Source organism: Hyperolius riggenbachi, chromosome 3, assembly GCF_040937935.1.
Source record: "Hyperolius riggenbachi isolate aHypRig1 chromosome 3, aHypRig1.pri, whole genome shotgun sequence".
In the NCBI taxonomy this organism is placed as follows: domain Eukaryota; kingdom Metazoa; phylum Chordata; class Amphibia; order Anura; family Hyperoliidae; genus Hyperolius; species Hyperolius riggenbachi.
Window position 1 is genome coordinate 128,019,293 of NC_090648.1, and position 25,884 is coordinate 128,045,176.

The 25,884-nt window shown below is 47.6% G+C and overlaps 1 protein-coding gene across 1 annotated transcript; it reads left to right on the plus strand.

Annotated features, from left to right (window-relative positions):
• The first annotated feature begins 697 nt into the window (after nucleotides 1-697).
• Nucleotides 698-25,364, plus strand: LOC137563008 (prenylcysteine oxidase 1-like). The gene is made up of 6 exons (XM_068274922.1): nucleotides 698-837; nucleotides 4,783-4,989; nucleotides 8,060-8,234; nucleotides 11,751-11,962; nucleotides 23,078-23,224; nucleotides 23,927-25,364. Exons 1-6 carry the CDS (start codon nucleotides 735-737, stop codon nucleotides 24,571-24,573), a joined length of 1,491 nt encoding a protein of 496 aa, XP_068131023.1. The 5' UTR covers nucleotides 698-734; the 3' UTR covers nucleotides 24,574-25,364.
• The last annotated feature ends 520 nt before the right edge of the window (nucleotides 25,365-25,884 follow it).

Below are 25,884 nucleotides of genomic sequence, written 5' to 3' on the forward strand. Positions count from 1 at the left end.
TGATACGGCGCACCAAAACCTGCCAATGGCAACTACAGTGTCAGAGGTGCAAGAAGGGGATGGGGAAGAGCTTGTTACTGATTACCCCCAAGCACTCTATACATAGCAATCCCTGCCAATGGCAACTACAGTGTCAGAGGTGCAAGAAGGGGATGGGGAAGAGCTTGTTAATGTTTACCACTACTCAATGTATATATATGATTATTATGAGCACAGGACCAATAGAGAACTAATACTGTAGTTGAGGGAGGGCCCTTCGGGGCCCCTCTGGCCCAAGGGCCCCGATGCGGTCGCTACTGCTGCACCCCCTATTGCTACGCCCCTGGGCCCATAGTAAAACTCGCATCGGGGCCCATGGCTCCTTAGCTACACCACTAGTGGCGTTACAATATTACTGCAGTGCAACTTTCACAGTGTGAAAGGGCCCTTACTGGCTGCATGATATTTATGCATGCAGTTTACAAAACATTTATAAAATTATTAGGGTAACTATAGTTAGTCTTTTAACATTTCTTCCTCTTTTTTTTTTTCCTTAGGACTTCTCCTTCTAGTCCTATTCATCCTATTTAATACATACATAATGCACACAGAATTGATAAAAATGTTAAAAGCTTCAATTCGCATTGCTTCTTCTGAGGGGTTGTTTATATGATACACAAGAAATTCCGGCTGCCATAAAGAAAAGTGGACGCATGCGCATTGCATATCGATATAAAAAAAGTGTTCGGAGAGCCATGCAGCTGTCTCGCGCTGTCCTCCTCTTGCTCAGCGGCTTCATACTGAGTGGCCTGAGGGCTGCGGTGGCCCGGCTGCTCCCGGAACCTCCGAACAGGATAGGTGAGGATGCAAATTAGGGTGAATGTAAAATAAGAAGGATTTCTACGAAGAATGACAGTAGTGTTACCAGCGAGTAAGAGAAGCAGGCTGGGGGCGGTGACATGATCGCAGTTCTATTACTGAATACAAAGTTTATTCCGTGATCTGCTGTGCAGTGCAGAATGTAGCAAGGCTATGAGTAGAGAAACTACAGCATATACGTTAGAACACGGATCAGACATAACGGCACTGGCTCACTGACAGGTCAAAGGCATTCAATGCCTACTTACAAAGAATGTCGGATGGATTCGGCAATAATAAGTGAACGTGATCACTGATGTGTTTTAGAAGCAAGAAAAATCAGCAGGTTTGACTATGAAAATGGCCAGATTGTGATGCCTATGCAACTGGGTCACAACATCTCGATCCTTTTTACATAGCAATTCGGGTTTGCTATTTTCACTGGATGCTACCAATACAAGAAGAAAAATGTAGCGTGCAAGATTTTCTTTATTCGCCTCAAAAATCCAAATCGCATATAAAATTGCATGTAGTGTAAAATAGCCCAGGCCTGGTTCACACTTGGATTGCGATTTTTTTGTGGTGCAGATTTTGGGCGATTGCGCTTTGCGATTCTCATTATCTTGAACCAGAACTGCATTGCGAATGCTGCATGCAGCGTGTTGCAAATCTTGAGCGCTGCAGTGAGAATGTTCCCATAGGGATTCTTTTGTCATAGCGCTTTGATCATTGTCAGCGATCCGCAAAGCGCTGAAAGTGCCCAAGAGTGAATCAGCCCTAAGGCCCTGTTCACATTGCACGCGTTCCCGTCCGCATTTCGGGAACGCGTGCGGGAGGCCGACACACACGACATCAGACAGTGCATAGAGTGCACTGTCTGATGTTCACACTGCATGCGTTCCGGACCTGTGCGGTCCGGGAACGCATGCTGCACGCGTTTCCTAGCAAAACACGCGGCTGTCCCATTCACTTTCAGTGAATGGGATCAGCCACGCAACGCACAGAGACGCACATGACGTGCGTTCCTGTGCGTTGTGTTCTGAACGGAACGCGCCTGCGTTCTGTGATGTGAACGGGGCCTTAGGCCTAGTGCACACCAGAGCGGTTCTGCTGCGGTTTGCGATCCGCTTGCGGGTGCGGATACGCTAAGGTAATGTATTTCAATGGGCTGGTGCACACCAGAGCGGGAGGCGTTTTGCAGAAACGCATACTCCTGGGCTGCTGCAGATTTTGGATTGCGGATGCGCTTCTGCCTAAATGTTAAGTATAGGAAAACCGCAAACCGCTCTGAAAAACGGCACTTCAGAGCGGTTTGCCAGGCGTTTGTAACAGTAGCTGTTCAGTAACAGCTTTACTGTAACAATACATGAAATCTACTACACCAAAACGCTTCACAAAACCGCAAAATGCTAGCTGAAACGCTACAGAAAAAGAAGAAAAAGCGTTTCAAAATCTGCTAGCATTTTGCGGATCTGCTAGCGGTTTTTGGTGTGCACTAGGCCTATCAGCAGGCCTGGACTAGGGCAAGGCAGGTAATTTGGACACTGCAGGGCACCTGGTAATTTAGGCGTGGCCTCACAAGTTTTCCTCAGGCAGCGAAAAGTGTAGAACCGGCCCTGGGTGGTAGACACCTTAGAGTATCAGCAGCATTGGTGATAATCTACTACTGGTGTCACCTAAATTTACCCCATGTCCCTTTTACATGTATTTGGTCTGGAGAGGTATATCTGGCATACATTTGAAATCGGCGCCGGTAGACTTGGGCGCAGGATTCAGCCGGTATATGGTTGATCCTGCTTCTGCACAAGTCCGGCCCCCTCCAGGCCGCCATGGATAGTGGGGGAATGAAATAATTCGGCTTCCAGCGATTGCTGGAGGCCGAATTATTGTGTTTTTTTTAAGCAACTTCAGCTCCGTCTTCTGACGGAGCCGATGTTACTCACTGAGAGCCGCTATAGACTGATTCCTATTATAGTCTATGGCGGCGCTGGCTGCGCCCAAATCTAGCAGCGCTGAAAAGCACTGCTCCGTATATCTGGTTGTAGTATTCAGTAAAAGTCCAAAGAAAGGGCAGCTTGTGAACTTGTTTAGTTCATGAGCATCTTTACTGTAGTGGTTTTTTTTTAGTTTATTAATATTTTAATGATGGAAGTGGAAGTTTGGTATTTGTCTGTATTTTCAGCTGCTGGTGTAACCTCCCCCAACCTCCCACCACATCAGTCAGGCAATGAACGGCTTTTTCTGATAGGGTTCAGTTGACAAGCTGATTGCACATCAAACAGTTTGAATGGGTCTATCAAATCTAATGTGTAATCTGTTATAATATGATATTGTGTATGAAAGGCTTTTACATCTGGATACTTTGTTGCTGTAGGCCAATTTACTACAACAATAAAAGTTAGACACTTTTTTCCTTTAGAGAACCAACAGATGGCGCTCACAAAAGTTAAAGGACCACTATCCTGAAAAATTGTAAAATTTCAAATACTTGTAAACACATACAAATAAGAAGTATGTTTCTTCCAGAGTAAAATGAGCCATAAATTACTTTTCTACCATCTTGCTGTCACTGAGGCCTTGTTCAGATCTAAAATCGAAATTTCTAACGCAAGCAAATTTTTTTTACCCCCTCCCACACTTCCCTGCGCACTGTGTTTTTTAAAAAACGCTTTTCTAAAGTGCTTTTGCAGAGCGTTTTATTAATTCACCCCCTGATGCAAGTCAGGAAGTGAATTCTTTGACTCGGAGAAGAATAAATACAATGGGCTTGATTCAGAAAGCCGTGCTAACTGTTAGCACGCTGGTGAAAAGCCCATTATCACGCCTAAACTCAGTTTAGGCGTGATAAAATAAACTCGCGCATAACGCCATTAAACCTTATGCGATGTTTCGCGCGCACCAGACTTTGCACGCAAGTTTTTCCCTCAAAGCGGTGCTAACCTACTTAGTGCAATGCTTATCACTCCCAAAAGTATTTAGGCGTGCTAACTAGGCTAGCACCGCTTTGTGAATCAAGCCCAATGTATTTATTCTTAAAATTGCAACGCAATCGCTGCACGAAGCAAAGCGGACGAAACGCGCTGATATGAACCTTCTCATAGAGAACCATTGCACAAGCGTTTTATGGGCGATTTTGAAAATCGCCTGCGCTTGAACAAAGGCCGAAAACGTCCTTAGTATGAAAAAAGCCCTGACAGTAGGTGGTAGAAATCTGACAGACCTGACAGGTTTTGGTCTAGTCCATCTCTTCATGGGGGATTCTCAGCATGGCCTTTATTTTTTTTTAAAAAGACACCTCTTAAAAAGGATTTATACAAAGATGCTGGCCAGCCTTCCTGCTCCCTGCACATTTTTTTTTTTTGGGCAGTTAGACAGAGCATTTACTAAGTGCTTTTGAAAATAAAGAAAACCCTGAGAATCCCCCATGAGGAGATGGGCTAGTCCAAAACCTGTTGGTTCTGTCAGATTTCTACTACCTACTGACAGTGACAGCAACAGAGGAGAAAGGTAATTTATGGCTCATTTTACTCTGGAAGAAACATACTTCTTATTTGTATGTGTTTATACGTATTTTAAATTTTACATTTTCGCAATGGTGTTCCTTTAAAAGTTGTCTTGTACGCCAGAATATATGGTATCTAAAGACCCATCTACACCATACAATTTTTTGTCTGATTCCATTTGATTCATTGATTTGATTCAATCCATTATGTCCGATTGGGATTCAATTTGATTCAATTTGCTTTTGTTTTGCAATGGCAAATCGAATCGAATCCCGATCGGACATGTTGGATTGAATCGAATCAATTAATCGATTTGAATCGAATCGGACAAAAAATTGTATGGTGTAGATGGGGCATTATGGTCAATGTGGCCATACATGGGGTGATTGTGTGATGCTGAGATGTGAGCTGTGGTTTCAGTGATAAGTCTGTGTGTTCTCAGCTGTTGTCGGAGCCGGAATAGGAGGCACGTCTGCAGCCTACTTCCTGCGGGAGAAGTTTGGGAAAGATGTCCACATCGATGTATTCGAGAAGGAAGAGGTGGGAGGCCGTGTGGCTACGACTGAGATGATGGGAAATCTCTATGAGACTGGTGCATATGTTATCCATCCCTTGAACCTCCACATGAAAAGCTTTGTCAAGGAGCTGGGTAAGTGCCGACTACTCTACTCTTATTTCTGTGGCTTTTTTATGCAGGGGATCGGAATGAGGTGCCTAGAATGCTAGACCCGATGTATACATATAATACTGGCTTGGCTGCAGTCTGGGGATCTACATCATATTGTGCTTAAAGGACCACTATCGCGAAAATCATAAAATGTAAAATATATGTAAACATATACATATAAGAAGTACGTTTCTTCCAAGAGTAAAATTACTTTTCTCCTATGTTGCTGCCACTTACAGTAAGTAGTAGAAATCAGACCGAGCCGACACGTTTTGGACGAGCCCATCTCCTCATGGGGCTCAGGGTTTTCTTTATTTTCAAAGGCACTTAGTGTATGGCAGTTGCTCCATCCAACTGCCAAAAAAAAGCGATGGTGAGCAGGGAGGCTGGCCAGCATCTTTGTATAAATCTTTTTCATGGAGTGTTCTTATCCTAACAAATAAAATGCTAGTGTCCCTGCGTCATCAACTGAATGGTTGTGTGTCCCTGGCTTTTTTGTACTGAGCATGTGCGCAGCCAGGGCAATTGGGACACAGGGCTGGACCTGACAGTTTGCCGTCTGTGGTTCACAGAGGTTCTCATTGCATTGTGGAAAATCACAGCTTTTTTCAACTGCCAAGCAAGCAGCTCCCTGTGTGCATATACTTCAGACAGTGGTTGGGAACGAGCAAGCGGGACACGTATGTGAGCGCATTGTGTGTGGGGGGCTGGGGGTTGCGGCTGTGACCTAGTGCCCGTTTTTAACGGGCGGGCCTTTTTACTAGTAAAGAATAAAGGCTATGTTGAGAATCCCCTATGGAGAGATGGACTATCCCAAAACCTGTCGGTTCTGTCAGATTTATACTCCCTACTGTAAGTGACAGCAACATAGGAGAAAAGTCATTTATGGCTTATTTTACTCTGGAAGAAATGTGCTTCTTATTTGTATGTGTTTACATATATTTTATATTGTAAGATTTTTGCTACAGTGGTCTTTTAAAGGAAACATGAGGGAAAAATAAACTGATGAGATAAACAATTGTATCTATCCTCCCCCTACTAAAAATTACTTTTTTTTTTTTTAGATATCCCACAGTTTTATATTTACCGTATATACTCGCAAGCAAGCTGAATTTTTCACCCCCCAAAAGCTTGCTTGCGAGTCATGGGTAGGTGGGTGGGTAGTTAGTGCCCCTCCCCGCTCCCCCCACGGCCGCCGCTGCTATTACCTTAGGCGGCGCTGCTTCCTCTATCCCCGTCCTGCTCCGATAACTAACTAATTCACAGCAGCGCGCCCCTCGCTGCTGTGATGACGGAGGAAACCATAGAGAGCGGTTCCCATAGTAACGGCATCGCCGCTACAGAAAGCCGCTCTCTATGGTTTCCTCCCTCATCACAGCAGCGAGGGCCACGCTGCTGTGAATTAGTTACCGGAGCAGGACGGGGATAGAGGAAGCGGCGCCGCCTAAGGTAATAGCAGCGGCGGCCGCGGGGGGAGCGGGGAGGGGCACTAACTACCTACCCACCCACCTACCCATACTGGCACTATGCTAGCTATACTGGGGCACTATGCTAGCTATACTGAGCACTATACTAGCTATACTGAGCACTATACCAGCTAAACTGGGGCACTTGACTAGCTATACTGAGCACTATACTAGCTATACTGAGCACTATACTAGCTATACTGAGCACTATACTAGTTAAACTGGGGCACTTTACTAGCTATACTGAGCACTATACTAGCTATACTGAGCACTATACTAGCTAAACTGGGGCACTTTACTAGCTATACTGAGCACTATACTAGCTATACTGAGCACTATACTAGCTAAACTGGGGCACTATACTCGCTATAGTGAGCACTATACTAGCTATACTGAGCACTATACTAGCTATACTGAGCACTATACTAGCTACACTGGGGCACTTTACTAGCTATACTGAGCACTATACTAGCTATAATGGGCACTATACTAGCTATACTGGGGCACTACCTACCCATACTGGGCACTATACTAGCTATACTGGGCACTATACTAGCTATACTGGGCACTATACTAGCTATACTGAGCACTATACTAGCTATACTGAGCACTATACTAGCTATACTGAGCACTATACTAGCTATACTGGGCACTATACTAGCTATACTGGGCACTATACTAGCTATACTGGGCACTATACTAGCTATACTGGGCACTATACTGGGCACTATACTAGCTATACTGGGCACTATACTAGCTATACTGGGCATTATACTAGCTATACTGGGCACTATACTAGCGATACTGGGCACTATACTAGCGATACTGGGCACTATACTAGCTATACTGGGACACACTAGGGGAATAAGGCGGCCAGCATTTCCTACCCCCGGCTTATATGGGGGTCAATCATTTTTCCCTGTTTTTTCAGGTGAAAGTTGGGGGGTCGGCTTACATGCGGGTCGGCATGCTTGCGAGTATATACGGTAATTCTACTTTTTAAGTTTTTACTGTTTCATTGTCTCTGCTCAATGACACATTAATTTAAGTATGCCAGAGCTCAAATCTATGTACGATTGACTGTTTTTATCACTTTTCTGCTTTCAGAATCCATTTTCTGCTAGGAAAGTGTTTTATGTTTGTAATTCCATATCAGTGAGGGTTGCGCTATAGTCCAACCCAGTCCAGACTCGGACAGAAACTGTCACTTGCATACCTTATTAGGTTAGGCGTCAGGTAGGAAGTTTGGAAGGTGGGGGAGGGGGGCAGTAGGCATGAGGGTGAGGGTTCTGTGTGAGAGTAGCTTAGGTTTAGCCATAGTATTCAATACCGATATTTTATTATCGGGATTACTGGGCGCCCAAATTTCCATGCGCCTTTTTTGATGTACGCTCGTTTAGGAATTGATAAGGTTACTGTATAGGGAGAAGTGCAAGCATGTTTAGGGCATAAATGTCAGGGTGTTGGGGAGATACAAATGTATTGTGTGTTTTTGCCAACAGTGAAATTGCAGTGTAGACATCTCTGCTTCAAGCTATGGTAGAATTCTTATGTCTGCTGTTATATGAACTTTGTGTGTGTTGCAGGCCTGACTGCTCGCACGCTTCCTGAAGATAATTTTGGAATCTACAATGGGGATTACCTTGTTTTTCATGAAAGTGAATGGTTTCTGATCAACATCCTTAAAAAGCTTTGGCACTATGGCCTGAATTTCTTCCGAATGAACATGTGGGTGGATAATGTAATGGATACATTCACAAGGTAGGTGGTAGCTATATGGTAGTTAGATGGTGCTTTATTACATCCTAGCCACCTGAGGGAGCTGTTACAATATACATTGTAATTTGAGATGGCCAATAAACTAATAATTTAGTCTTAAAGTGTACCCGAACCGTAGCTCGGGTACACAAAACCAGATACTAAAGAGAGGGAAGCCTCAGGATCCTTGTAACGGTCAGTGATAGCTCAGGCAATATAGTAGTCAGTACTTTATTCAAATGTGAGAAACAGGTGATTGGTGCACACTTATACTTCACAGGAGTACTCCAATGTGATAGCCCTTAGTGGCAGGGCCTATCACTAGAGAGAGTGGTCGTACAGGCGAGGTCAGTTGCAGATCGGTCAAACGGCAGTACAGAATCGTGAGGCAAATATCGGAGTCTATAAACAGGCAGAGGTCGGCAGCAGATCAGATTGACGAAGGTACAGAATCGTGAGGCAAGAGAATAGTCAGAGGTTCAGGCAAGAGGTCATACACAATTATAATCAATACAGTAATAATAATATAAATCCTAGGCTAGGTGTGAATCCCCGGGGTCCTGCCGGTTCAAACACACAAGGATCTGACTATGGTCTGAGCGCTAGCACCGAAGTATTCGCAACAACAGACAAGGAGCAAATGACATCTCCCAACTTAAATACAGACGGCAAAGTCAAACTACCCGCACAGAGGGCTGGACCAATCAGCAGTGTGTGATTGACAGGCTGGTGTCAGCTGATCGCAGGATCAGCTACCCGTCTCCTCAAGTTATAAAGCTCCTGTCACCCCGTGCGCGAGCGTGCAGACCTTATTAGATGTGCAGGGGAGAGACCTGTCTGCCCCAATCCCAGCAAGGAGGCCTGTGATGGCGTGACGGCGGAATCCGTGACGTCAGACGCGGTAGCTGCGCCCGCACTGCAGTCCGCAGCGGAGGTAAGACCGCTATTGCTGACAATCCTATTGAGGCTTCCCTCTCTCTTCTAATGTCCCCCGTCACTGAGCGTCTCCCCCCCCCCCCCCCCTAGGAAGATGAGCGACAATGCATTAATGGCGTGGCCATTAATGCGGAAGTGGAGTTATGCAGCTACAATTCGGAGGGGGAGCTGCACTCTGCAAGGGGGGCTGCGGACAAGAGGCTGAGGCTTCCCTCTCTGCAGGGTATGAATTTTAAGAGGGATATGGTGGGTGCCATATTTATCTCCTTCAAAGGGAACCTAAAGGAAAAAAAAAAAAACAATAAGCAGTTTAACTTACCTGGGGCTTCTACCAGCCCCCTGCTTCCGCCCTGTGCCCACACCGTCACTGTGCGATGGTCTAGTCCTGGCCGCTCCACTCTTTCAGCCGGGGGCGAGATGATGGTCACTGTGCATCCATGGCCCTGGCTGTACGTGTCCTCCAATGGCGCTCCCGTCACCATTCTGCACATGTGCAGTAGAGACTTTCCGAGGTTTTTTCAGGGGAATACAGTTTTGTATCAATATATGTGAAGAATATATTCTAGAAATATAAACACTGTTTTTCATACTTTAAGATCAACACATTCCAGTGATTATAAAAGCAAAAGCAATACACAAAGATTTCAAATAACCTTATTAGTATAAAAAGCTTTTACCTCAAGGGACGATAATAACACATTAAAAGTCTTATACACCATTGTAATAAAAATCACATTTTATTTTAGCTTCAAAAGCTGCAAGGTTCACAGTTTGTTTACTTCAAACACAACCTTTGCCTCATGATTAACGATGCTGACTCCAGTCACATAAGGCAAAGAATCAAGCATGAAACAAGGAGATAACCTTTTCTGATCCAGCAGGGCTGAACTTTTATTAATGATTGCCAATGTGCAAATTATGCAGAAATATATCCATTACTACAAATCCACCAACAGTGTGGTGAGAGAGACAGAATGCAGTATTGAGTAGAACGATACAGTGGATGAGGGGCTGTCCTAAGGAGGGGTGGTGAGAGGGCAAAGGAGAAACTGAGGTGATAAATAGGGAAACGGGGTGATATGGCATGGGGGGGGGGGGGGGGGGGGAGAGGAGTACAGGGAAGGAAATATACTGTACGAGTGTGACCCTGAATCTCAGAGGGTTTAACAGTTTTTAAAGGGAATGTCCAGGCAGCCAAAAAAATGACATTTCTTTACCCGGGGCTTCCTCCAGCCCCTAGCAACCGCTATGTCCCTTGCTGCAGCTCCACTCTTAACCGCTGGCCCCTGGTTCCTGACAGTGCAGAGGCCGACCTCGCCAGGTTGTCCTCTACTGCGACTGTGCGAGTGACGCTGTCAATCACTCACACATAGGCCTCAATTCACTAAGCTTAACTCCTGTCTTTAATAACTCTTCTGAGCTGTTTTACAGTTATCACCATGGTGATATAATTGTGATAACTGTAAAACAGCTCAGAAGAGTTATTAAAGACAGGAGTTAAGCTTAATGAATTGAGGCCATAGTGTGGAGTGTTCTGCACAGTACACTCCACACCACATACGAGTGAATGACAGCGGCGCTATTAAAGAGGGTCCCTGCGAGCAGCGACAGGAGCGAGGAGGATCCAGGAAGCCTCTACAGCAGGGGTCCCCAATCTTTTACAGCCCGGAGACCACTTTCTGACCAAATTTTTCTCCAGGGACCGGGGGGTGCAAAACCTAGTGGACAGTGTTGTGTGCAGCGGCTTACAGGGGAAGCAGGGGTTGGGCTGCGGCGGCATAGCTAGTATAGCTGCCCCAGTATATGGAGTTTAGTTGCCCCCGTATGGCTAGTATAGTGCCCCAGTATAGCTAGTATAGTGACCAGTATAGCTAGTATAGTCCCAGTATGAGTAGGTAGTGCCCGAGTATAGTATAGTGCCCAGTATGGCTAGTATAGTGCCCAGTATGGCTAGTATAGTGCCCCAGTATAGCTAGTATAGTGCCCCAGTATAGCTAGTATAGTGCCCCAGTATAGCTAGTATAGTGCCCCAGTATAGCTAGTATAGTGCCCCAGTATAGCTAGTATTGTGCCCAGTATGGCTAGTATTGTGCCCAGTATGGCTAGTATTGTGCCCAGTATGGCTAGTATAGTGCCCAGTATAGCTAGTATAGTGCCCCAGTATGGCTAGTATAGTGCCCCAGTATGGCTAGTATTGTGCCCAGTATGGCTAGTATTGTGCCCAGTATGGCTAGTATAGTGCCCCAGTATGGCTAGTATAGTGCCCCAGTATGGCTAGTATAGTGCCCCAGTATGGCTAGTATAGTGCCCAGTATAGCTAGTAAAGTGCCCAGTATGGCTAGTATAGTGCTTAGTATAGCTAGTATAGTACCCAGTGTGCACCAGGCTTTACTTACTGGCATGGGCTAGACAGGAAAACATGCCTTACCTGGGTTTAGTAAAGGAACTCTGAACTTTCCCAGTGAAAGAAAAATGGTGAACATTCAGCTTTCATTTTATAACCTACCGCTGTTACTATATTCTTCGTGTAAAGAGCTGCAGCAGCAATTTCACTAAGCTCCGCCTTTTTTTTTTTTTTGGCAGGATCTATCGCTATCAGGCATCTGACTACTCTTTCTCCACCACGGAAGCCTTGCTACATGCTATAGGTGGCAGTGACGTGGTAGGAAAGCTGAACATGACCATAGAAGAAGACATGCAAAAATCCGGTTTCTCCCAGAGGTTCATAGAGGACATTGGCATTCCAGCTATGCGATACAACTATGCCCAAGGAGTCAAAATCAATGGATTTGTTGGTGAGAATGCTTAATGCTGCTGAAGAAGGGAGACTCTGTGTTCAACAGTCATTAGACTAGTCTGCAGCAGAATTGTTTAACTAGCGCAAATCAAATGGATGCTTAGGCGTCATTTGGTCTGCAGGATGCTGTATCTTGTTCATACATGGCCTGCAAAACAACTGCAACAGATGGGAATATAGAAGACATATGTGAAACCTATACCTGACTGAAAACCGTCTGATATAAACCTAAACTGAAAGGAAGAAAAAGAGTTTACTTACCTGGGGCTTCTTCCAGTCCCCTGCAGCCGATCTGTGTCCGCGGCATCCTGGAACGTTCCTCCAGCTCCCTGCATTGGCTTATTTTTTTTATTTCGGCGGCAACTGCATATGCATGGCCCGTCGCCAGGAGCGTCCTGGGCATTCACAGTAGGAGAAAGTGATCGAGCATGTACGTGGCCAGGGCCATGCAGGCGCAAATTGAAACTCAGCTATTGTGGCGGACCGTAGGATCATTCCAGTATGGCGTGGACACAGGACGGCTGCGGGGTGCTGGTAGAAGCTCTAGGTAAGTGATTTTTTTTTCCTTTCAGTTCAGGTTCCCTTTAAATGTATGGGCAGCTCTTGGCCTTGTCTTGTAATGTCAGCATTGATAGAGATAGGTCTATATTTCAGAACCCTGAGAAAAATCAGTAAGATAAGTACACAGCAAATATTGGTCAAAACCTCAGTTTAAAGGATACCTGAAGTGACATGTGACATTTTGAGAAAGACATGTGTATGTACAGTGCCTAGCACACAAATAACTATGCTGTGTTCCTTTTTTTTCTTTCTCTGCCTGAAAGAGTTAAATATGAGGTAGGTAAGTGGCTGACTCAGTCCTGACTCAGACAGGAAGTGACTACAGTGTGACCCTCACTGATAAGAAATTCCAACTATAAAACACTTTCCTAGCAGAAAATGGCTTCTGAGAGCAAAAAAGAGATACAAAGGAGAATTTCTTATCAGTGAGGGTCACACTGTAGTCATTTCCTGTGTGGACTGAGTCAGCCACTTACATACCTGATATTTAACTCTTTCAGGCAGAGAAAGAAAAAAAGGAATGCAGCATAGTTATTTGTGTGCTAGGCACTGTACATACCCATGTCTATCTCATCATGTCACATGTCACTTTGGGTATTCTTTAAGGTTTAAGTTAATTTAAGCATACGTTGCGATATTGTGGAAACAACCACTTGGCGCTCAAAAAATTTGCCGGTCATTGGGAAAATCTTCGATAAAATCATGATGTGGGTACATAGCTTTAGAAAAAAAACCACAAAGTTAAATACTTACTTCGATAGAGGAAAGTCTCTCCTCAACCTCGCCGTTGCTGGCTCGGACTCTCTAACACACAGGTGTCAAACACAAGGCCCGCGGGCCAAAACCGGACCCCCTTGCCATTTTATGTGGCCCTTGTAAATGATCCGCTCAGCTGGATGCACTGGCAGACAGCTGTTTGACCATTCCTCTAGTCTGTGGGCTGCAGGTCTCTGCAAGAGAGACCTGTCTTTCCATTACAAGTTTCTGGTCTGTTCTGCTGCTGAGGAATTTGCAAATCCCCTACCTGCCTCCTTTGATGACTGGCAGTATAAAGGGCTATGTTTCCCAGAGTCCTTTGCTGGTCATAAGGGTTAGTCCTGTGGAACACTCGCTGGAGTGTCAGCCTTGCTCTTTGTTTGAAGATTAGCCTAGAGTTATTCCTGGGACTGCACTAGGCAGTTTCTCTAGTGCAGTTAGGATTGCATATCTGTTTTGTTTGTCTGTTGTGTTTGTCCTGTCCCAGCGGTGGTCGACAGGAAATCGTTCTGTGTGTCTGGGTGCTAACCGAACCAGCGGTTGTTACTGGTAGCCCCTTCTGATCTGTCTTGCCTGGATCGCACTCGCCTTGCGCTAGTGCTGTGGATCCTTCTGTCCTGTCTTCCTGGATCGCACTAGCCTCTTGCGCTAGTGCTGTGGATCCTATCTCTCACTTATTCCTGTTTTCGTGTATCTGTCTTGTCTGCTACGAACGCTTGCTGGAGACTCGGCGAGGTAACCGTTAAGCAAGCGCTCGCGTCCTCTGTTTCATGTTTGTCTGTCGGTGGTTAGTTAGGCGTGCTTGTCTCTGTTGTGCTTATCACGCGGAGACCGCGCATAAACGTGTGCACTGTTGCGAATGAGTGCGGTGTTCGCGTTTAGCTAGCGTTTGTTATTTTCCTTATCTTCTCATTGTATGATTTGCTGTGCCTTTGCTACTCTCGTGCTCTGCCTTGCTGTAGCCTTGTGTCACCTCTGGCAATCGCCTCTCTCGCGATTGCGTTTCTACTTCATATCTGCTGTTGTGTATGCACCGTCGCGGGTTGGCGACTAGTTTGGTGCACACACATACAATCTGTCCCTGTGCTCATTCTCTTTCGCAATCGCTTCTCTTGCGATTGCGTCCTCACTTGGTTTCCTTTGTTGTATTGTATATAATGAATTAGGAGCGCTGGGTATATAGTAAATATGTCATTTATTCATAAAAGGAAAGAACCATATAAAGATATTGCACATCTATACATCACTCACAACTGCAGTCTCCATACACACCGAAGTATACTGGTTCCTCAGAATCACTATTTTGCCTAAAAATCTGTGTGCACACATAGGATACAAAAATAGTACTGAAAGTTTTGTAATGGCAATTAAAAAATGAAAAATTGCTAATAAAAATGCTTCATAGTTCCCCACACATTGCCAACAATATTCTCAATGTTGCTATTAGGAGACCACGGGGTCCAATAGTCACAATAGACAACCCGTATGTTGGTATTGCTGTGTATACAGAAAAGGAGAAGCTCACCCTCCTATGGACCTTTGTAGGCGAATCCTGTAAGTCCGCGTTCAGATTTTTGTATTAAAATTCCGCTGTTGGCCCCAGCATACGCTCTCACCGTACGCTCGCAACCAGCCACACACCGCCGGTCTCCAGGGGTAGCCGTTAGCGTGGTCCGGGAGTAGACTTCCGGTTGGATGGTGGGTTAGCGCGACGTCACTTCCGTCCGCGTTCCAGCCAGCAATTCAGTCCACTTCCTTGCGCTCCACAGATAAACTGATTCTGAGGAAGACAGACGTATATTCTGTCGAAACATGTCAATCTGATTCTTTTTGATCTTTGAGGTGTGGGGCGCCCCATCTATCCCTCTGGATATAAGAACAATCCCACTTTCAAGCACCCAAATCGCTGCACATGTACTAAATAAGCGGCAGAAGTTTATCTGTGGAGCGCAAGGAAGTGGACTGAATTGCTGGCTGGAACGCGGACGGAAGTGACGTCGCGCTAACCCACCATCCAACCGGAAGTCTACTCCGGGACCACGCTAACGGCTACCCCTGGAGACCGGCGGTGTGTGGCTGGTTGCGAGCGTACGGTGAGAGCATATGCTGGGGCCAACAGCGGAATTTTAATACAAAAATCTGAACGCGGACTTACAGGATTCGCCTACAAAGGTCCATAGGAGGGTGAGCTTCTCCTTTTCTGGATACACAGCAATACCAACATACGGGTTGTCTATTGTGACTATTGGACCCCGTGGTCTCCTAATAGCAACATTGAGAATATTGTTGGCAATGTGTGGGGAACTATGAAGCATTTTTATTAGCAATTTTTCATTTTTTAATTGCCATTACAAAACTTTCAGTATTATTTTTGTATCCTATGTGTGCACACAGATTTTTAGGCAAAATAGTGATTCTGAGGAACCAGTATACTTCGGTGTGTATGGAGACTGCAGTTGTGAGTGATGTATAGATGTGCAATATCTTTATATGGTTCTTTCCTTTTATGAATAAATGACATATTTACTATATACCCAGCGCTCCTAATTCATTATATACAATTGACCAGTTTTAGGTGGGAATTAAGGGGATACCCCACCAGATAAGGAAGCAGCGGGTGGAAGTTATATATCTATTGCGATTGGGTTAATGTGAGGTGTGCCACTAGAACCCCCTACCCTTTAAGATATTCATTGTATCAGCAGCGCCCCTTGTTGTGTTTATCACTTCCTTTGTTGTATGTCCGCCGTCGCAGGGTGGCGGCTAGATTGGTGGACATACATACATTCCTCATCTGTGCTTATTCAGTCTTGTGTCGCTGTTAGAAATCGCCATCTCTGGCGATTGCCTTCTCTCCTGTTCTTCATGGTTGTGTGTGCACTGTCGCGGGTTGGCGACTAGATTGGTGCACACACATACCCTCTGTCGCTTTGCTCTCTCTCCTTCAGGGCTATCTTGCCCTGCGTTTCTTCCCTTCGTGCAATTCCTGTCTTGCGTCTGTGGCAGGGCAGAGGAGCTGTTCCTCTGCACTTCACAGCTCCACCTGCCGACAGGAATTTCCCTCTACAGGTGCATTGCACCTTTTGCTGGGTTCCCTCAAATTACACGCTTGTGGAGGATTTCCGCAGTGTCGGCGCACGTCTTGTGCGCTGATCACGGAGAGAATTCCACAATCGTTACAGCCCTCAAGAGCTTCAAATGGGCATCACTGTAAGCAGCAAAACAAAAACAGCACACTGCCTTCCAGTACAGAGGAGCACACTGCCTTCCCGTCCAGAGGAGCACACTGCCTTCCCGTCCAGAGGAGCACACTGCCTTCCCGTCCAGAGGAGCACACTGCCTTCCCGTCCAGAGGAGCACACTGCCTTCCCGTCCAGAGGAGCACACTGCCTTCCCGTCCAGAGGAGCACACTGCCTTCCCGTCCAGAGGAGCACACTGCCTTCCCGTCCAGAGGAGCACACTGCCTTTCCGTCCAGAGGAGCACACTGCCTTCCCGTCCAGAGGAGCACACTGCCTTCCCGTCCAGAGGAGCACACTGCCTTCCCGTCCAGAGGAGCACACTGCCTTCCCGTCCAGAGGAGCACACTGCCTTCCCGTCCAGAGGAGCACACTGCCTTCCCAACCAGAGGAGCACACTGCCTTTCCGTCCAGAGGAGCACACTGCCTTCCCGTCCAGAGGAGCACACTGCCTTCCCGTCCAGAGGAGCACACTGCCTTCCTGTTCAGAGGAGCACACTGCTTTCCCTTCCAGAGGAGCACACTGCCTTCCCTTCCAGAGGAGCACACTACCTTCCCTTCCAGAGGAGAACACCGCCTTCCCGTCCAGAGGAGCACGCCGCCTTCCCGTCCAGAGGAGCACGCCGCCTTCCCGTCCAGAGGAGCACGCCGCCTTCCCGTCCAGAGGAGCACGCCGCCTTCCCGTCCAGAGGAGCACGCCGCCTTCCCGTCCAGAGGAGCACGCCGCCTTCCCGTCCAGAGGAGCACGCCGCCTTCCCGTCCAGAGGAGCACGCCGCCTTCCCGTCCAGAGGAGCACGCCGCCTTCCTGTCCAGAGGAGCACGCCGCCTTCCCGTCCAGAGGAGCACACCGCCTTCCCGTCCAGAGGAGCACGCCGCCTTCCCGTCTAGAGGAGCACGCCGCCTTCCCAACCAGAGGAGCACACCGCCTTCCCAACCAGAGGAGCACACTGCCTTCCCAACCAGAGGAGCACACTGCCTTCCCAACCAGAGGAGCACACTGCCTTCCCAACCAGAGGAGCACACTGCCTTCCCAACCAGAGGAGCACACTGCCTTCCCAACCAAAGGAGCACACTGCCTTCCCAACCAGAGGAGCACACTGCCTTCCCAACCAGAGGAGCACACTGCCTTCCCAACCAGAGGAGCACACTGCCTTCCCAACCAGAGGAACACACTGCCTTCCCAACCAGAGGAGCACACTGCCTTCCCAACCAGAGGAGCACACTGCCTTCCCAACCAGAGGAGCACACTGCCTTCCCAACCAGAGGAGCACACTGCCTTCCCAACCAGAGGAGCACACTGCCTTCCCAACCAGAGGAGCACACTGCCTTCCCAACCAGAGGAGCACACTGCCTTCCCAACCAGAGGAGCACACTGCCTTCCCGTCCAGAGGAGCACACTGCCTTCCCGTCCAGAGGAGCACACTGCCTTCCCGTCCAGAGGAGCACACTGCCTTCCCGTCCAGAGGAGCACACTGCCTTCCCAACCAGAGGAGCACACTGCCTTTCCGTCCAGAGGAGCACACTGCCTTTCCGTCCAGAGGAGCACACTGCCTTCCCGTCCAGAGGAGCACACTGCCTTCCCGTCCAGAGGAGCACACTGCCTTCCTGTTCAGAGGAGCACACTGCTTTCCCTTCCAGAGGAGCACACTGCCTTCCCTTCCAGAGGAGCACACTACCTTCCCTTCCAGAGGAGAACACCGCCTTCCCGTCCAGAGGAGCACGCCGCCTTCCCGTCCAGAGGAGCACGCCGCCTTCCCGTCCAGAGGAGCACGCCGCCTTCCCGTCCAGAGGAGCACGCCGCCTTCCCGTCCAGAGGAGCATGCCGCCTTCCCGTCCAGAGGAGCACGCCGCCTTCCCGTCCAGAGGAGCACGCCGCCTTCCCGTCCAGAGGAGCACGCCGCCTTCCCGTCCAGAGGAGCACGCCGCCTTCCCGTCCAGAGGAGCACGCCGCCTTCCCGTCCAGAGGAGCACGCCGCCTTCCCGTCCAGAGGAGCACGCCGCCTTCCCGTCTAGAGGAGCACGCCGCCTTCCCAACCAGAGGAGCACACCGCCTTCCCAACCAGAGGAGCACACTGCCTTCCCAACCAGAGGAGCACACTGCCTTCCCAACCAGAGGAGCACACTGCCTTCCCAACCAGAGGAGCACACTGCCTTCCCAACCAGAGGAGCACACTGCCTTCCCAACCAGAGGAGCACACTGCCTTCCCAACCAGAGGAGCACACTGCCTTCCCAACCAGAGGAGCACACTGCCTTCCCAACCAGAGGAGCACACTGCCTTCCCAACCAGAGGAGCACACTGCCTTCCCAACCAGAGGAGCACACTGCCTTCCCAACCAGAGGAGCACACTGCCTTCCCAACCAGAGGAGCACACTGCCTTCCCAACCAGAGGAGCACACTGCCTTCCCAACCAGAGGAGCACACTGCCTTCCCAACCAAAGGAGCACACTGCCTTCCCAACCAGAGGAGCACACTGCCTGGGCTCTTATCAGTGATCCTCTGTTCCCCTGCCACCGCTTAGTTTAGGTTCTGCCAACTGATCAGCCATGGGTCCACTGCACCTGCACGGCCCTAGCCGCGCGCATCCTCATACACGTTAACGCCAGCGAAAGCGTTCTGTGCAGATGCAATAGGAGGTTTTCTCTTACTGCTCCTGCACAGGAGACTCTCGCTGACATGAACGTGTATGAAGAAGCGTGCGGCCAGGGCCGTGCAGGCGCAGTGGACCAGCGACTGATCAGTTGGCAGAACTAAAACTAAGCGGGGGGGGGGGGGGGGGGGGGGGGTTTAGAGGACCGGCCCCAGGTAAGTGAAACTCTTTTTATTTCCAATGGTTTAGGTTCCCTTTAACAGCACATTTATTCAAGCAGATATCAGTACAAACTGCTTGTTTACTATCAGGCGACAGCATAATCTACTACTGTCTAGTGCAGGGGTAGGGAACCTATGGCTTGGGAGCCAGATGTGGCTCTTTTGATGGCTGCATCTGGCTCACAGAAAAATCAGTAGAGGTTGATTCACTAAGCTGCACCGCTCAAACGCTGCTTACTGTGGCAACACAAGCAAATTTTCAAAGTAGGCACGCTACTTCTGTAGCTTGCACTAGTAGCTTACTTGCGCTCCCCCAAAACCAACGGCCGCTCCAATTGGACTTGTATTTAGTTTGATATTGTATGGCTCAGTGAATTACATTTTAAAATATGTGGCGTTCATGGCTCTCTCAGCCACAAAGGTTCTTGACCCCTGGTCTAGTGTAACATGCGCCATATCATGGTTGATTGTTATATGGAGATTATGTAACAGCTTGAGATTTACAAACTGGGTAAAATAATACAGGTGAAATGTATTATTGATCAGAGCTTCATTTTATATTTTCTTATCACCGACTGTTGCTGGGATCTCTAATGTGCCTCAAGCTGGTTCTACTAAACTGCTGCATCCACTGGATTCCCTATGGCAAATGCCACAAAAAGCTGATGCAGCCATCTATTCCCTGCTGATACTTCCCTTGGACACACCACCAATTTTTGTGGAATAATCATCTGAATGCTGCACAGCAAAGAACTAAGAAGGTCAGATCTATATGACAGTCATAGCTGCAGCATCACACTGGAAGGTGCTGAAGTGAATGAAGACCCACTAACACATACCAGAGAAGCTGTTCAGATTGCCAGAGAGACGTAGGTGTGGCCATAGGCATAACAATCACCCCTGTGACCCCTGCCATTGCAGGGGGGCCCAGAGGCCTTGGGGGCCCCTCCTCCTCTCCAACCGCAAGTGCAGCCAATAAGCAAAAGTACCCTCCCTGTTCACTCACAAAAACCATGTGAATGGAGTGTGTAATTTTTTTTCCTGCTTCACAGCCTCCAGATCATGTGACCCACATGGGGTTTGGGGACCAAAGAGGCCCCATGCTATCATTTTTGCAGGGGGGCCCTATTAAGTCTAGTTACGACCCTGGGTGTGGCCTATATCTCTGATGTGCATACGGCACATCCTGGCTGCTCCATCTGGTGAGCAGGGCCATTTCTTGGGCAGTGCGGGCCCTGGGCACAGACCGGCAAGTAGAAGAAGGGGGGTTCAGGCAGAAGGACTTAACCACTAGGGAGCTGGTAATGAGCAGTGCAGCCAAATAGAAGAACAAAGAAGATTACCAGCATGATCACCTACCTTGACTCCTCCTGGGCTGCCTGCGTCTGACGTCAAGTCATCATCACGTCACCACCGCATGATGACACCTGATGTCCTGTAGCGGTACTGCAGGCTGTCAGTGCGCGGTGCCCATGGTGGAGTCGGCTTTCCGGGCTCTCTTCTCCTGTGTGTTTACTAGTCCCTGCTTCCTCCTGGTTGAGCGGCTGGTCACTAATAAGTAGGCAGATCTGCTTGTGACCTGTGGCTGTGTGACTGTCCCTAAAGAGTAAGGGTTCGCGAGTCCACGGGGGTGGGGGCGCAACTTATACACCCTTGCACCCTGGGTGCAATTTAGCCTAGACACTGCCCTGCTGGTGAGTCAGGTATTATATGAGGGAAGCTTACAACTGGCTATGTCTTATGTCTATTGAGATCCATGACTGAAATCCAGTTCCAGATTTTCCTTCATACACAATCACTATTTATATATAGTGAATTTATATCAGATTTATATCAAAGTGATTGAATCTGCCAGAAGTGTTGATGACCTAATAACCTGTGGTTGGCCCAAGATAGTTGTGCCCAATTTGTAGCTTTTTTTTTTCAGGTAGTTCAGTGAAAGAAGCTTTTCTGTGTAACTACTAAAGTTGCAACATTGAACAAAAAATATTTGGCAACATTGTAGAATTTAGGCACCAGTCTGTAAGCCACTAGGAACCTTTAGGCCCCTTCTACACTGAGTACAGGTAGTCCATTCAGTTAAATTGAAGTGATTGTGTAACCCAATTTAAATAAAAAAGTGAAAATGCACAAACACACAGAAACAGCACCAAAACACTATGGGCCTGATTCACTAAACCAGTGGCGTAGCTAAGAAGCTATGGGCCCCGGTGCAAGTCTTACATGGGGCCCCCCAAGCACTCTATACATAACAATTGATACGGCGCACCAACACCTGTCAAGGATTTCCAGTGTCAGAGGTGCGAGAGGGGGTGGGGAACAGTTTGTTAATGATTATTACTATTTAAAGCATATTACAGCACATGACCAATAGAGAGGTAATATTGTGCTTGAGGGCTGGTCCCTTGGGGCCCCTTTGGCCCAAGGGCCCCTTTGCGGTGGCTATCTCTGCACCCCCTATTGCAAAAATTCACGATACTCTAAAATGCTATGACGAAACGATATGAGTTATCACAGTTTAGCGAATCAAGCCCAGTATGTGCATTGTTGTGGCGTTTCAAAGTAAATATCCCTAAGGGTCCGTTTCCATTAGCGCGGGAAACCGGGCCGAATCTGCAGAGTTTCCCCGCAGGCAAATCGCTCAGGGAAACTCTGCCATAGGAAGTAATGGCGCCTCCGACCAAATCGCTTGCCCTAGCAATTCGGCCGACATTTCCATCAGTTTCCGTGCGTGAGGCAGAAAATCCCATAGCTGTGCATGGCATGGCTGATGCGATTCGTCTGCGTACCCACGGACCCGGAAATGCCGCCGCCCCTAAACACTGTCTACCCCCCCCCCCCCCCCCCCCCCGATGTAGTTGCCATCTTCAGATGCGACATTGAGGCGGATTTTGGGCTGATGGGTAATGCTGCCGTGTGTTTTCAAACGAGATGTGTGGTGTTGCCAAATGCTACCATTCGGATGCTTGTGGCCAGCAATCGGGAGGCTGCGCATTTCAGCCTCCCATTGAAAAGAGGCCTTGAAGTGTACCTGAGATCACAGAATAAAAAGATATTATACTCACCCGGGGCTTCCTCCAGTCCGGTGAGCGCCGATGCGTCCATCGTCGTCCTCCTGAGTGCCTCTGTTCTGCCACAATTAGTCCCGGTGATCTGGCTCAGTTGCGCTAGTCGGCTCTTCTGGGCATGCCAACTGGCGCGACTGAGACAGATTAGCGGCCGAACACTGGCACTCGGTAGGATGGCGAAGGATGCATCGGTGCTCATGGGGCTGGAGGAAGCCCCGGGTGAGTATAAAATCTTTTTATTCTGTGATATCGGGTTTACTTTAAGCTACTTGCACATGCTGGATCCAACTGAGCTTGTTTGCCAATAATGTCTGCATCCGGCGGGAATCTAAAGTGGGCATGGGAGCCCCTTCGACATCACTCAATGTTCAGTTGACACCCATGAGCACTGTTCTCTCTCTCTTCCACAAGCAACTCCTTTGTGTATCATGTGGTTTCCATCCTTCCCTCTCCATAGAAACAGATGCATTAGCCTCTAGACTAGTCATGCATCTGTATAGAACTCTGACCAGAATTGTCACCTGAGGGATAGAGGCCTGATCCCAGTGGGCAACAGTCCTCATACATCTGTATATGGCTTTACCTATAAGACTATGATGGTAGATTCTGTGTAGCCAGCATTTAAACACTGCCATTCATTACCATGTCTGGTTACTTCATACTGGTCTTGTTTTTCTAGGTGCTGTATCCCTCACAGGCACTTCCTCTGGATTGTGGGCAGTAGAGGGAGGGAATAACCAGGTGTGCCGGGGCCTTCTCCGTGCTGCAGATGCACAGCTAATTCAAGGCACTGTCACCTCTGTGCAAGATCGGCCTACGAAGTCTGGTGAGTATCTGACTGGCTTTCTGCACTGATTCGCTGGGTCAATCAAGGGCCTCCAGATTAGACTTGATCATCTACCCTTTACTACATACCGGTATACAAAATACCCATATTTAAAATGTCCATCTGTTAGTGATAGTATGAAAGCCCCTGTACATACCCCTATAAGCATGTGGTATTGTAGTCATTCACAAGCACTGCCTTCAGGATCACGAGAAACATTTACAGTGAGGGAAAGAAGCATTTGATGCCCTGCTGATTTTTCTGGTTTGCCCCCTGACCAATAAATGACCAGTCTGTTACTGGTGGGCCTCTTACACATTGGTGCAGTTGCAGTGCATTACTCCGTTTTGCTGTGGGGTAACTCTACACCAATGAAAGTCTATAAGGCATTTCATACCTGTCCCGATCCGCTGGAAATCGTGGAAAAATCACCCACAGAAAACGCTACCGCAAATCGCTAGTGGTTAGCGATTTTAGGTGTGAACGAGCCCTTCAAGTAGGTGTATTGAAACAGAGAGAGAGAGTGAGTTTGTTTTTGGCTGGACTAAATAGCAAATCTATTCACAGGTGAGGCATTTTGAACATTGTGTATTTAGCCTTTTTACTTTGTTTGTATATTATGCCATTTTTGCTTAATCTTGCCATTATACTTTTGATCATTATATTTTAAATTGCTGTGCTGCTTATGTTTTGATGCTTCAGGATTTACTGAAAGTCAATACGAAGTCACCTATGCGACCGACAAAGGAACTGAGTCGAAAATGTATGATATCGTGGTCATTGCAACACCACTAAACAAAGAGATTGGGAACATTGATTTTACGGGCTTCAGTCCACCTATAGAGACAGTATGCAGGCCATTCCAGCGGCTGGTGACCACCATTGTCCTTGGACAGATTAACGCCTCTTTCTTTGGATTCCAAAACACATCTCCATTTCCGCTCTCAGAAATATTTACAACAGACAACCACAACATTTTTTTCTGTAGTTTAACATCATTATATTCATCGAATTCTAGCCCAGAAGCTTCTGATCTCCGAATCTGGAAAATATTCTCTGTAGAGACCCTGACAGATGAAGAACTGCATCAGTTGTTTGTGTCTTATAGTGACATTAGCGTAAAGAGGTGGTTGGCTTATCCCCAGTACAACCCACCAGAGAAGATGCCCCCGATAGTGCTTCATCGTGGGATTTACTACCTGAACAGTATAGAGTCGGCTGCCAGTGCCATGGAGATGAGCGCCATCTCTGCCAAGAATGTGGCACTTCTGTCTTACCATCAGTGGTATGGGAAGGAAGAGAAGATTAATCAACTAGACTTAGCAGAACGCCTCAAATCTGAGTTATAGATTTTTTTTCCTTACTAAGTGATAAATGTGGAGATGTGCAGATGCTACTAAAAAACATTTTTTTCCCTTTTAAAGTGTACCTGAGATGTCTTAATAAAAATATTTTATTACCCGGGGCTTCCTCCAGCCCCATGAGCACTGATGCGTCCCTTGCCGTCCTCTCGAATGCCTCCGTTCAGCCACAGTCAGTCCCGGTAACTGGGTCAGTCACACCAGTCTGCTCTTCTGAGCATGCGTGGCGGGGCAGCGCATGTGCTGAAGACCCGACTGGCGAGACTGAGCCAGATTACTGAGACCGATACCAGGGTAACAGTGGCATTCGGTAGGACGGTGAGGTACACATCAGTGCTCATGGGGCTAGAGGAAGCCCTGGGTGAGTATAAAATATTTTTATGAAGTCCTTTAAGCTCTGTACACACACTAGATGAACCTCAGCCGTGAGGCAGCCGATAACGACCCCCTCTGATGAGAGTCCAGCATGTGTACGGCAGCCAATGACCCCTCTTGGCCAGTGGTCTGGCTGAGAGAATTGTTTGCCCCACTTACCCCACCGACTGTGTGACGTTACTTCCGCTTCACTCCACCCCCACACAGAATAGAACACATTGCGTGCTTGCATAGCCTTGGACCTTCAATGTTGTCTGAGGGATCGGGTCCCGATTCTTATCGGTCAACACTGAGCATGTGTTGGACCTTTAAAGCGGACCCAAACCACAAAATTTTTTAATTAAAAATATTTAGTTGCACCACTCTGACACATACAAAGATAAATAAACCCTCCTTCAAACCTATGATCATTTCAGTGCATGCTTTTCACCCTTCTCTTTTCATAGCTAGGATTATACTGGGGGCAGCCATTAGCAATTCCTCCATTGCCAGACACCATCTACTCCACCAGTTTGCCGGAAAAATTCCGGCAATTTGAAAGGAAGGGAGGGGTTCCTCCAATAAATGTAAAATATTGTATATTTGTCATCATGCAGCTGAAAAAAGGCTGCTATTTATTATTATAATTTAGAAAATAGATTTTATTTCTGAAATCTTGTATTTTTAATTTGGGTCCACTTTAATCGGGTAAAGCTATTGCCACCCTCCATTTTCCATGTGACAGACAGGTGGGCATCAGAGTCTGTCTAATAAGAGGGCACACTTTACATATTGTACTGATGGTTTGGGACACGATTTGGTTTCCTGCCGGTCCTTTATTCCTGCCCTTGCAGAGATCTCTCCTAACCCTTAGTCCAGTCTGGCATGGTGGGGGGGATCTCTACCTATCCTCACTCTTCCCCACTCATTATGGATCCGTCTGTA

Bases quoted from the DNA above. Each gene is read 5' to 3' on its own strand.
- LOC137563008 (XM_068274922.1), top strand. From the start codon at position 735: ATGCAGCTGTCTCGCGCTGTCCTCCTCTTGCTCAGCGGCTTCATACTG. The intron at 8,235-11,750 runs GTAGGTGGTAGC...TTTTTTTGGCAG, and splicing joins GTAATGGATACATTCACAAG to GATCTATCGCTATCAGGCAT. The intron at 11,963-23,077 runs GTGAGAATGCTT...TTGTTTTTCTAG, and splicing joins CAAAATCAATGGATTTGTTG to GTGCTGTATCCCTCACAGGC.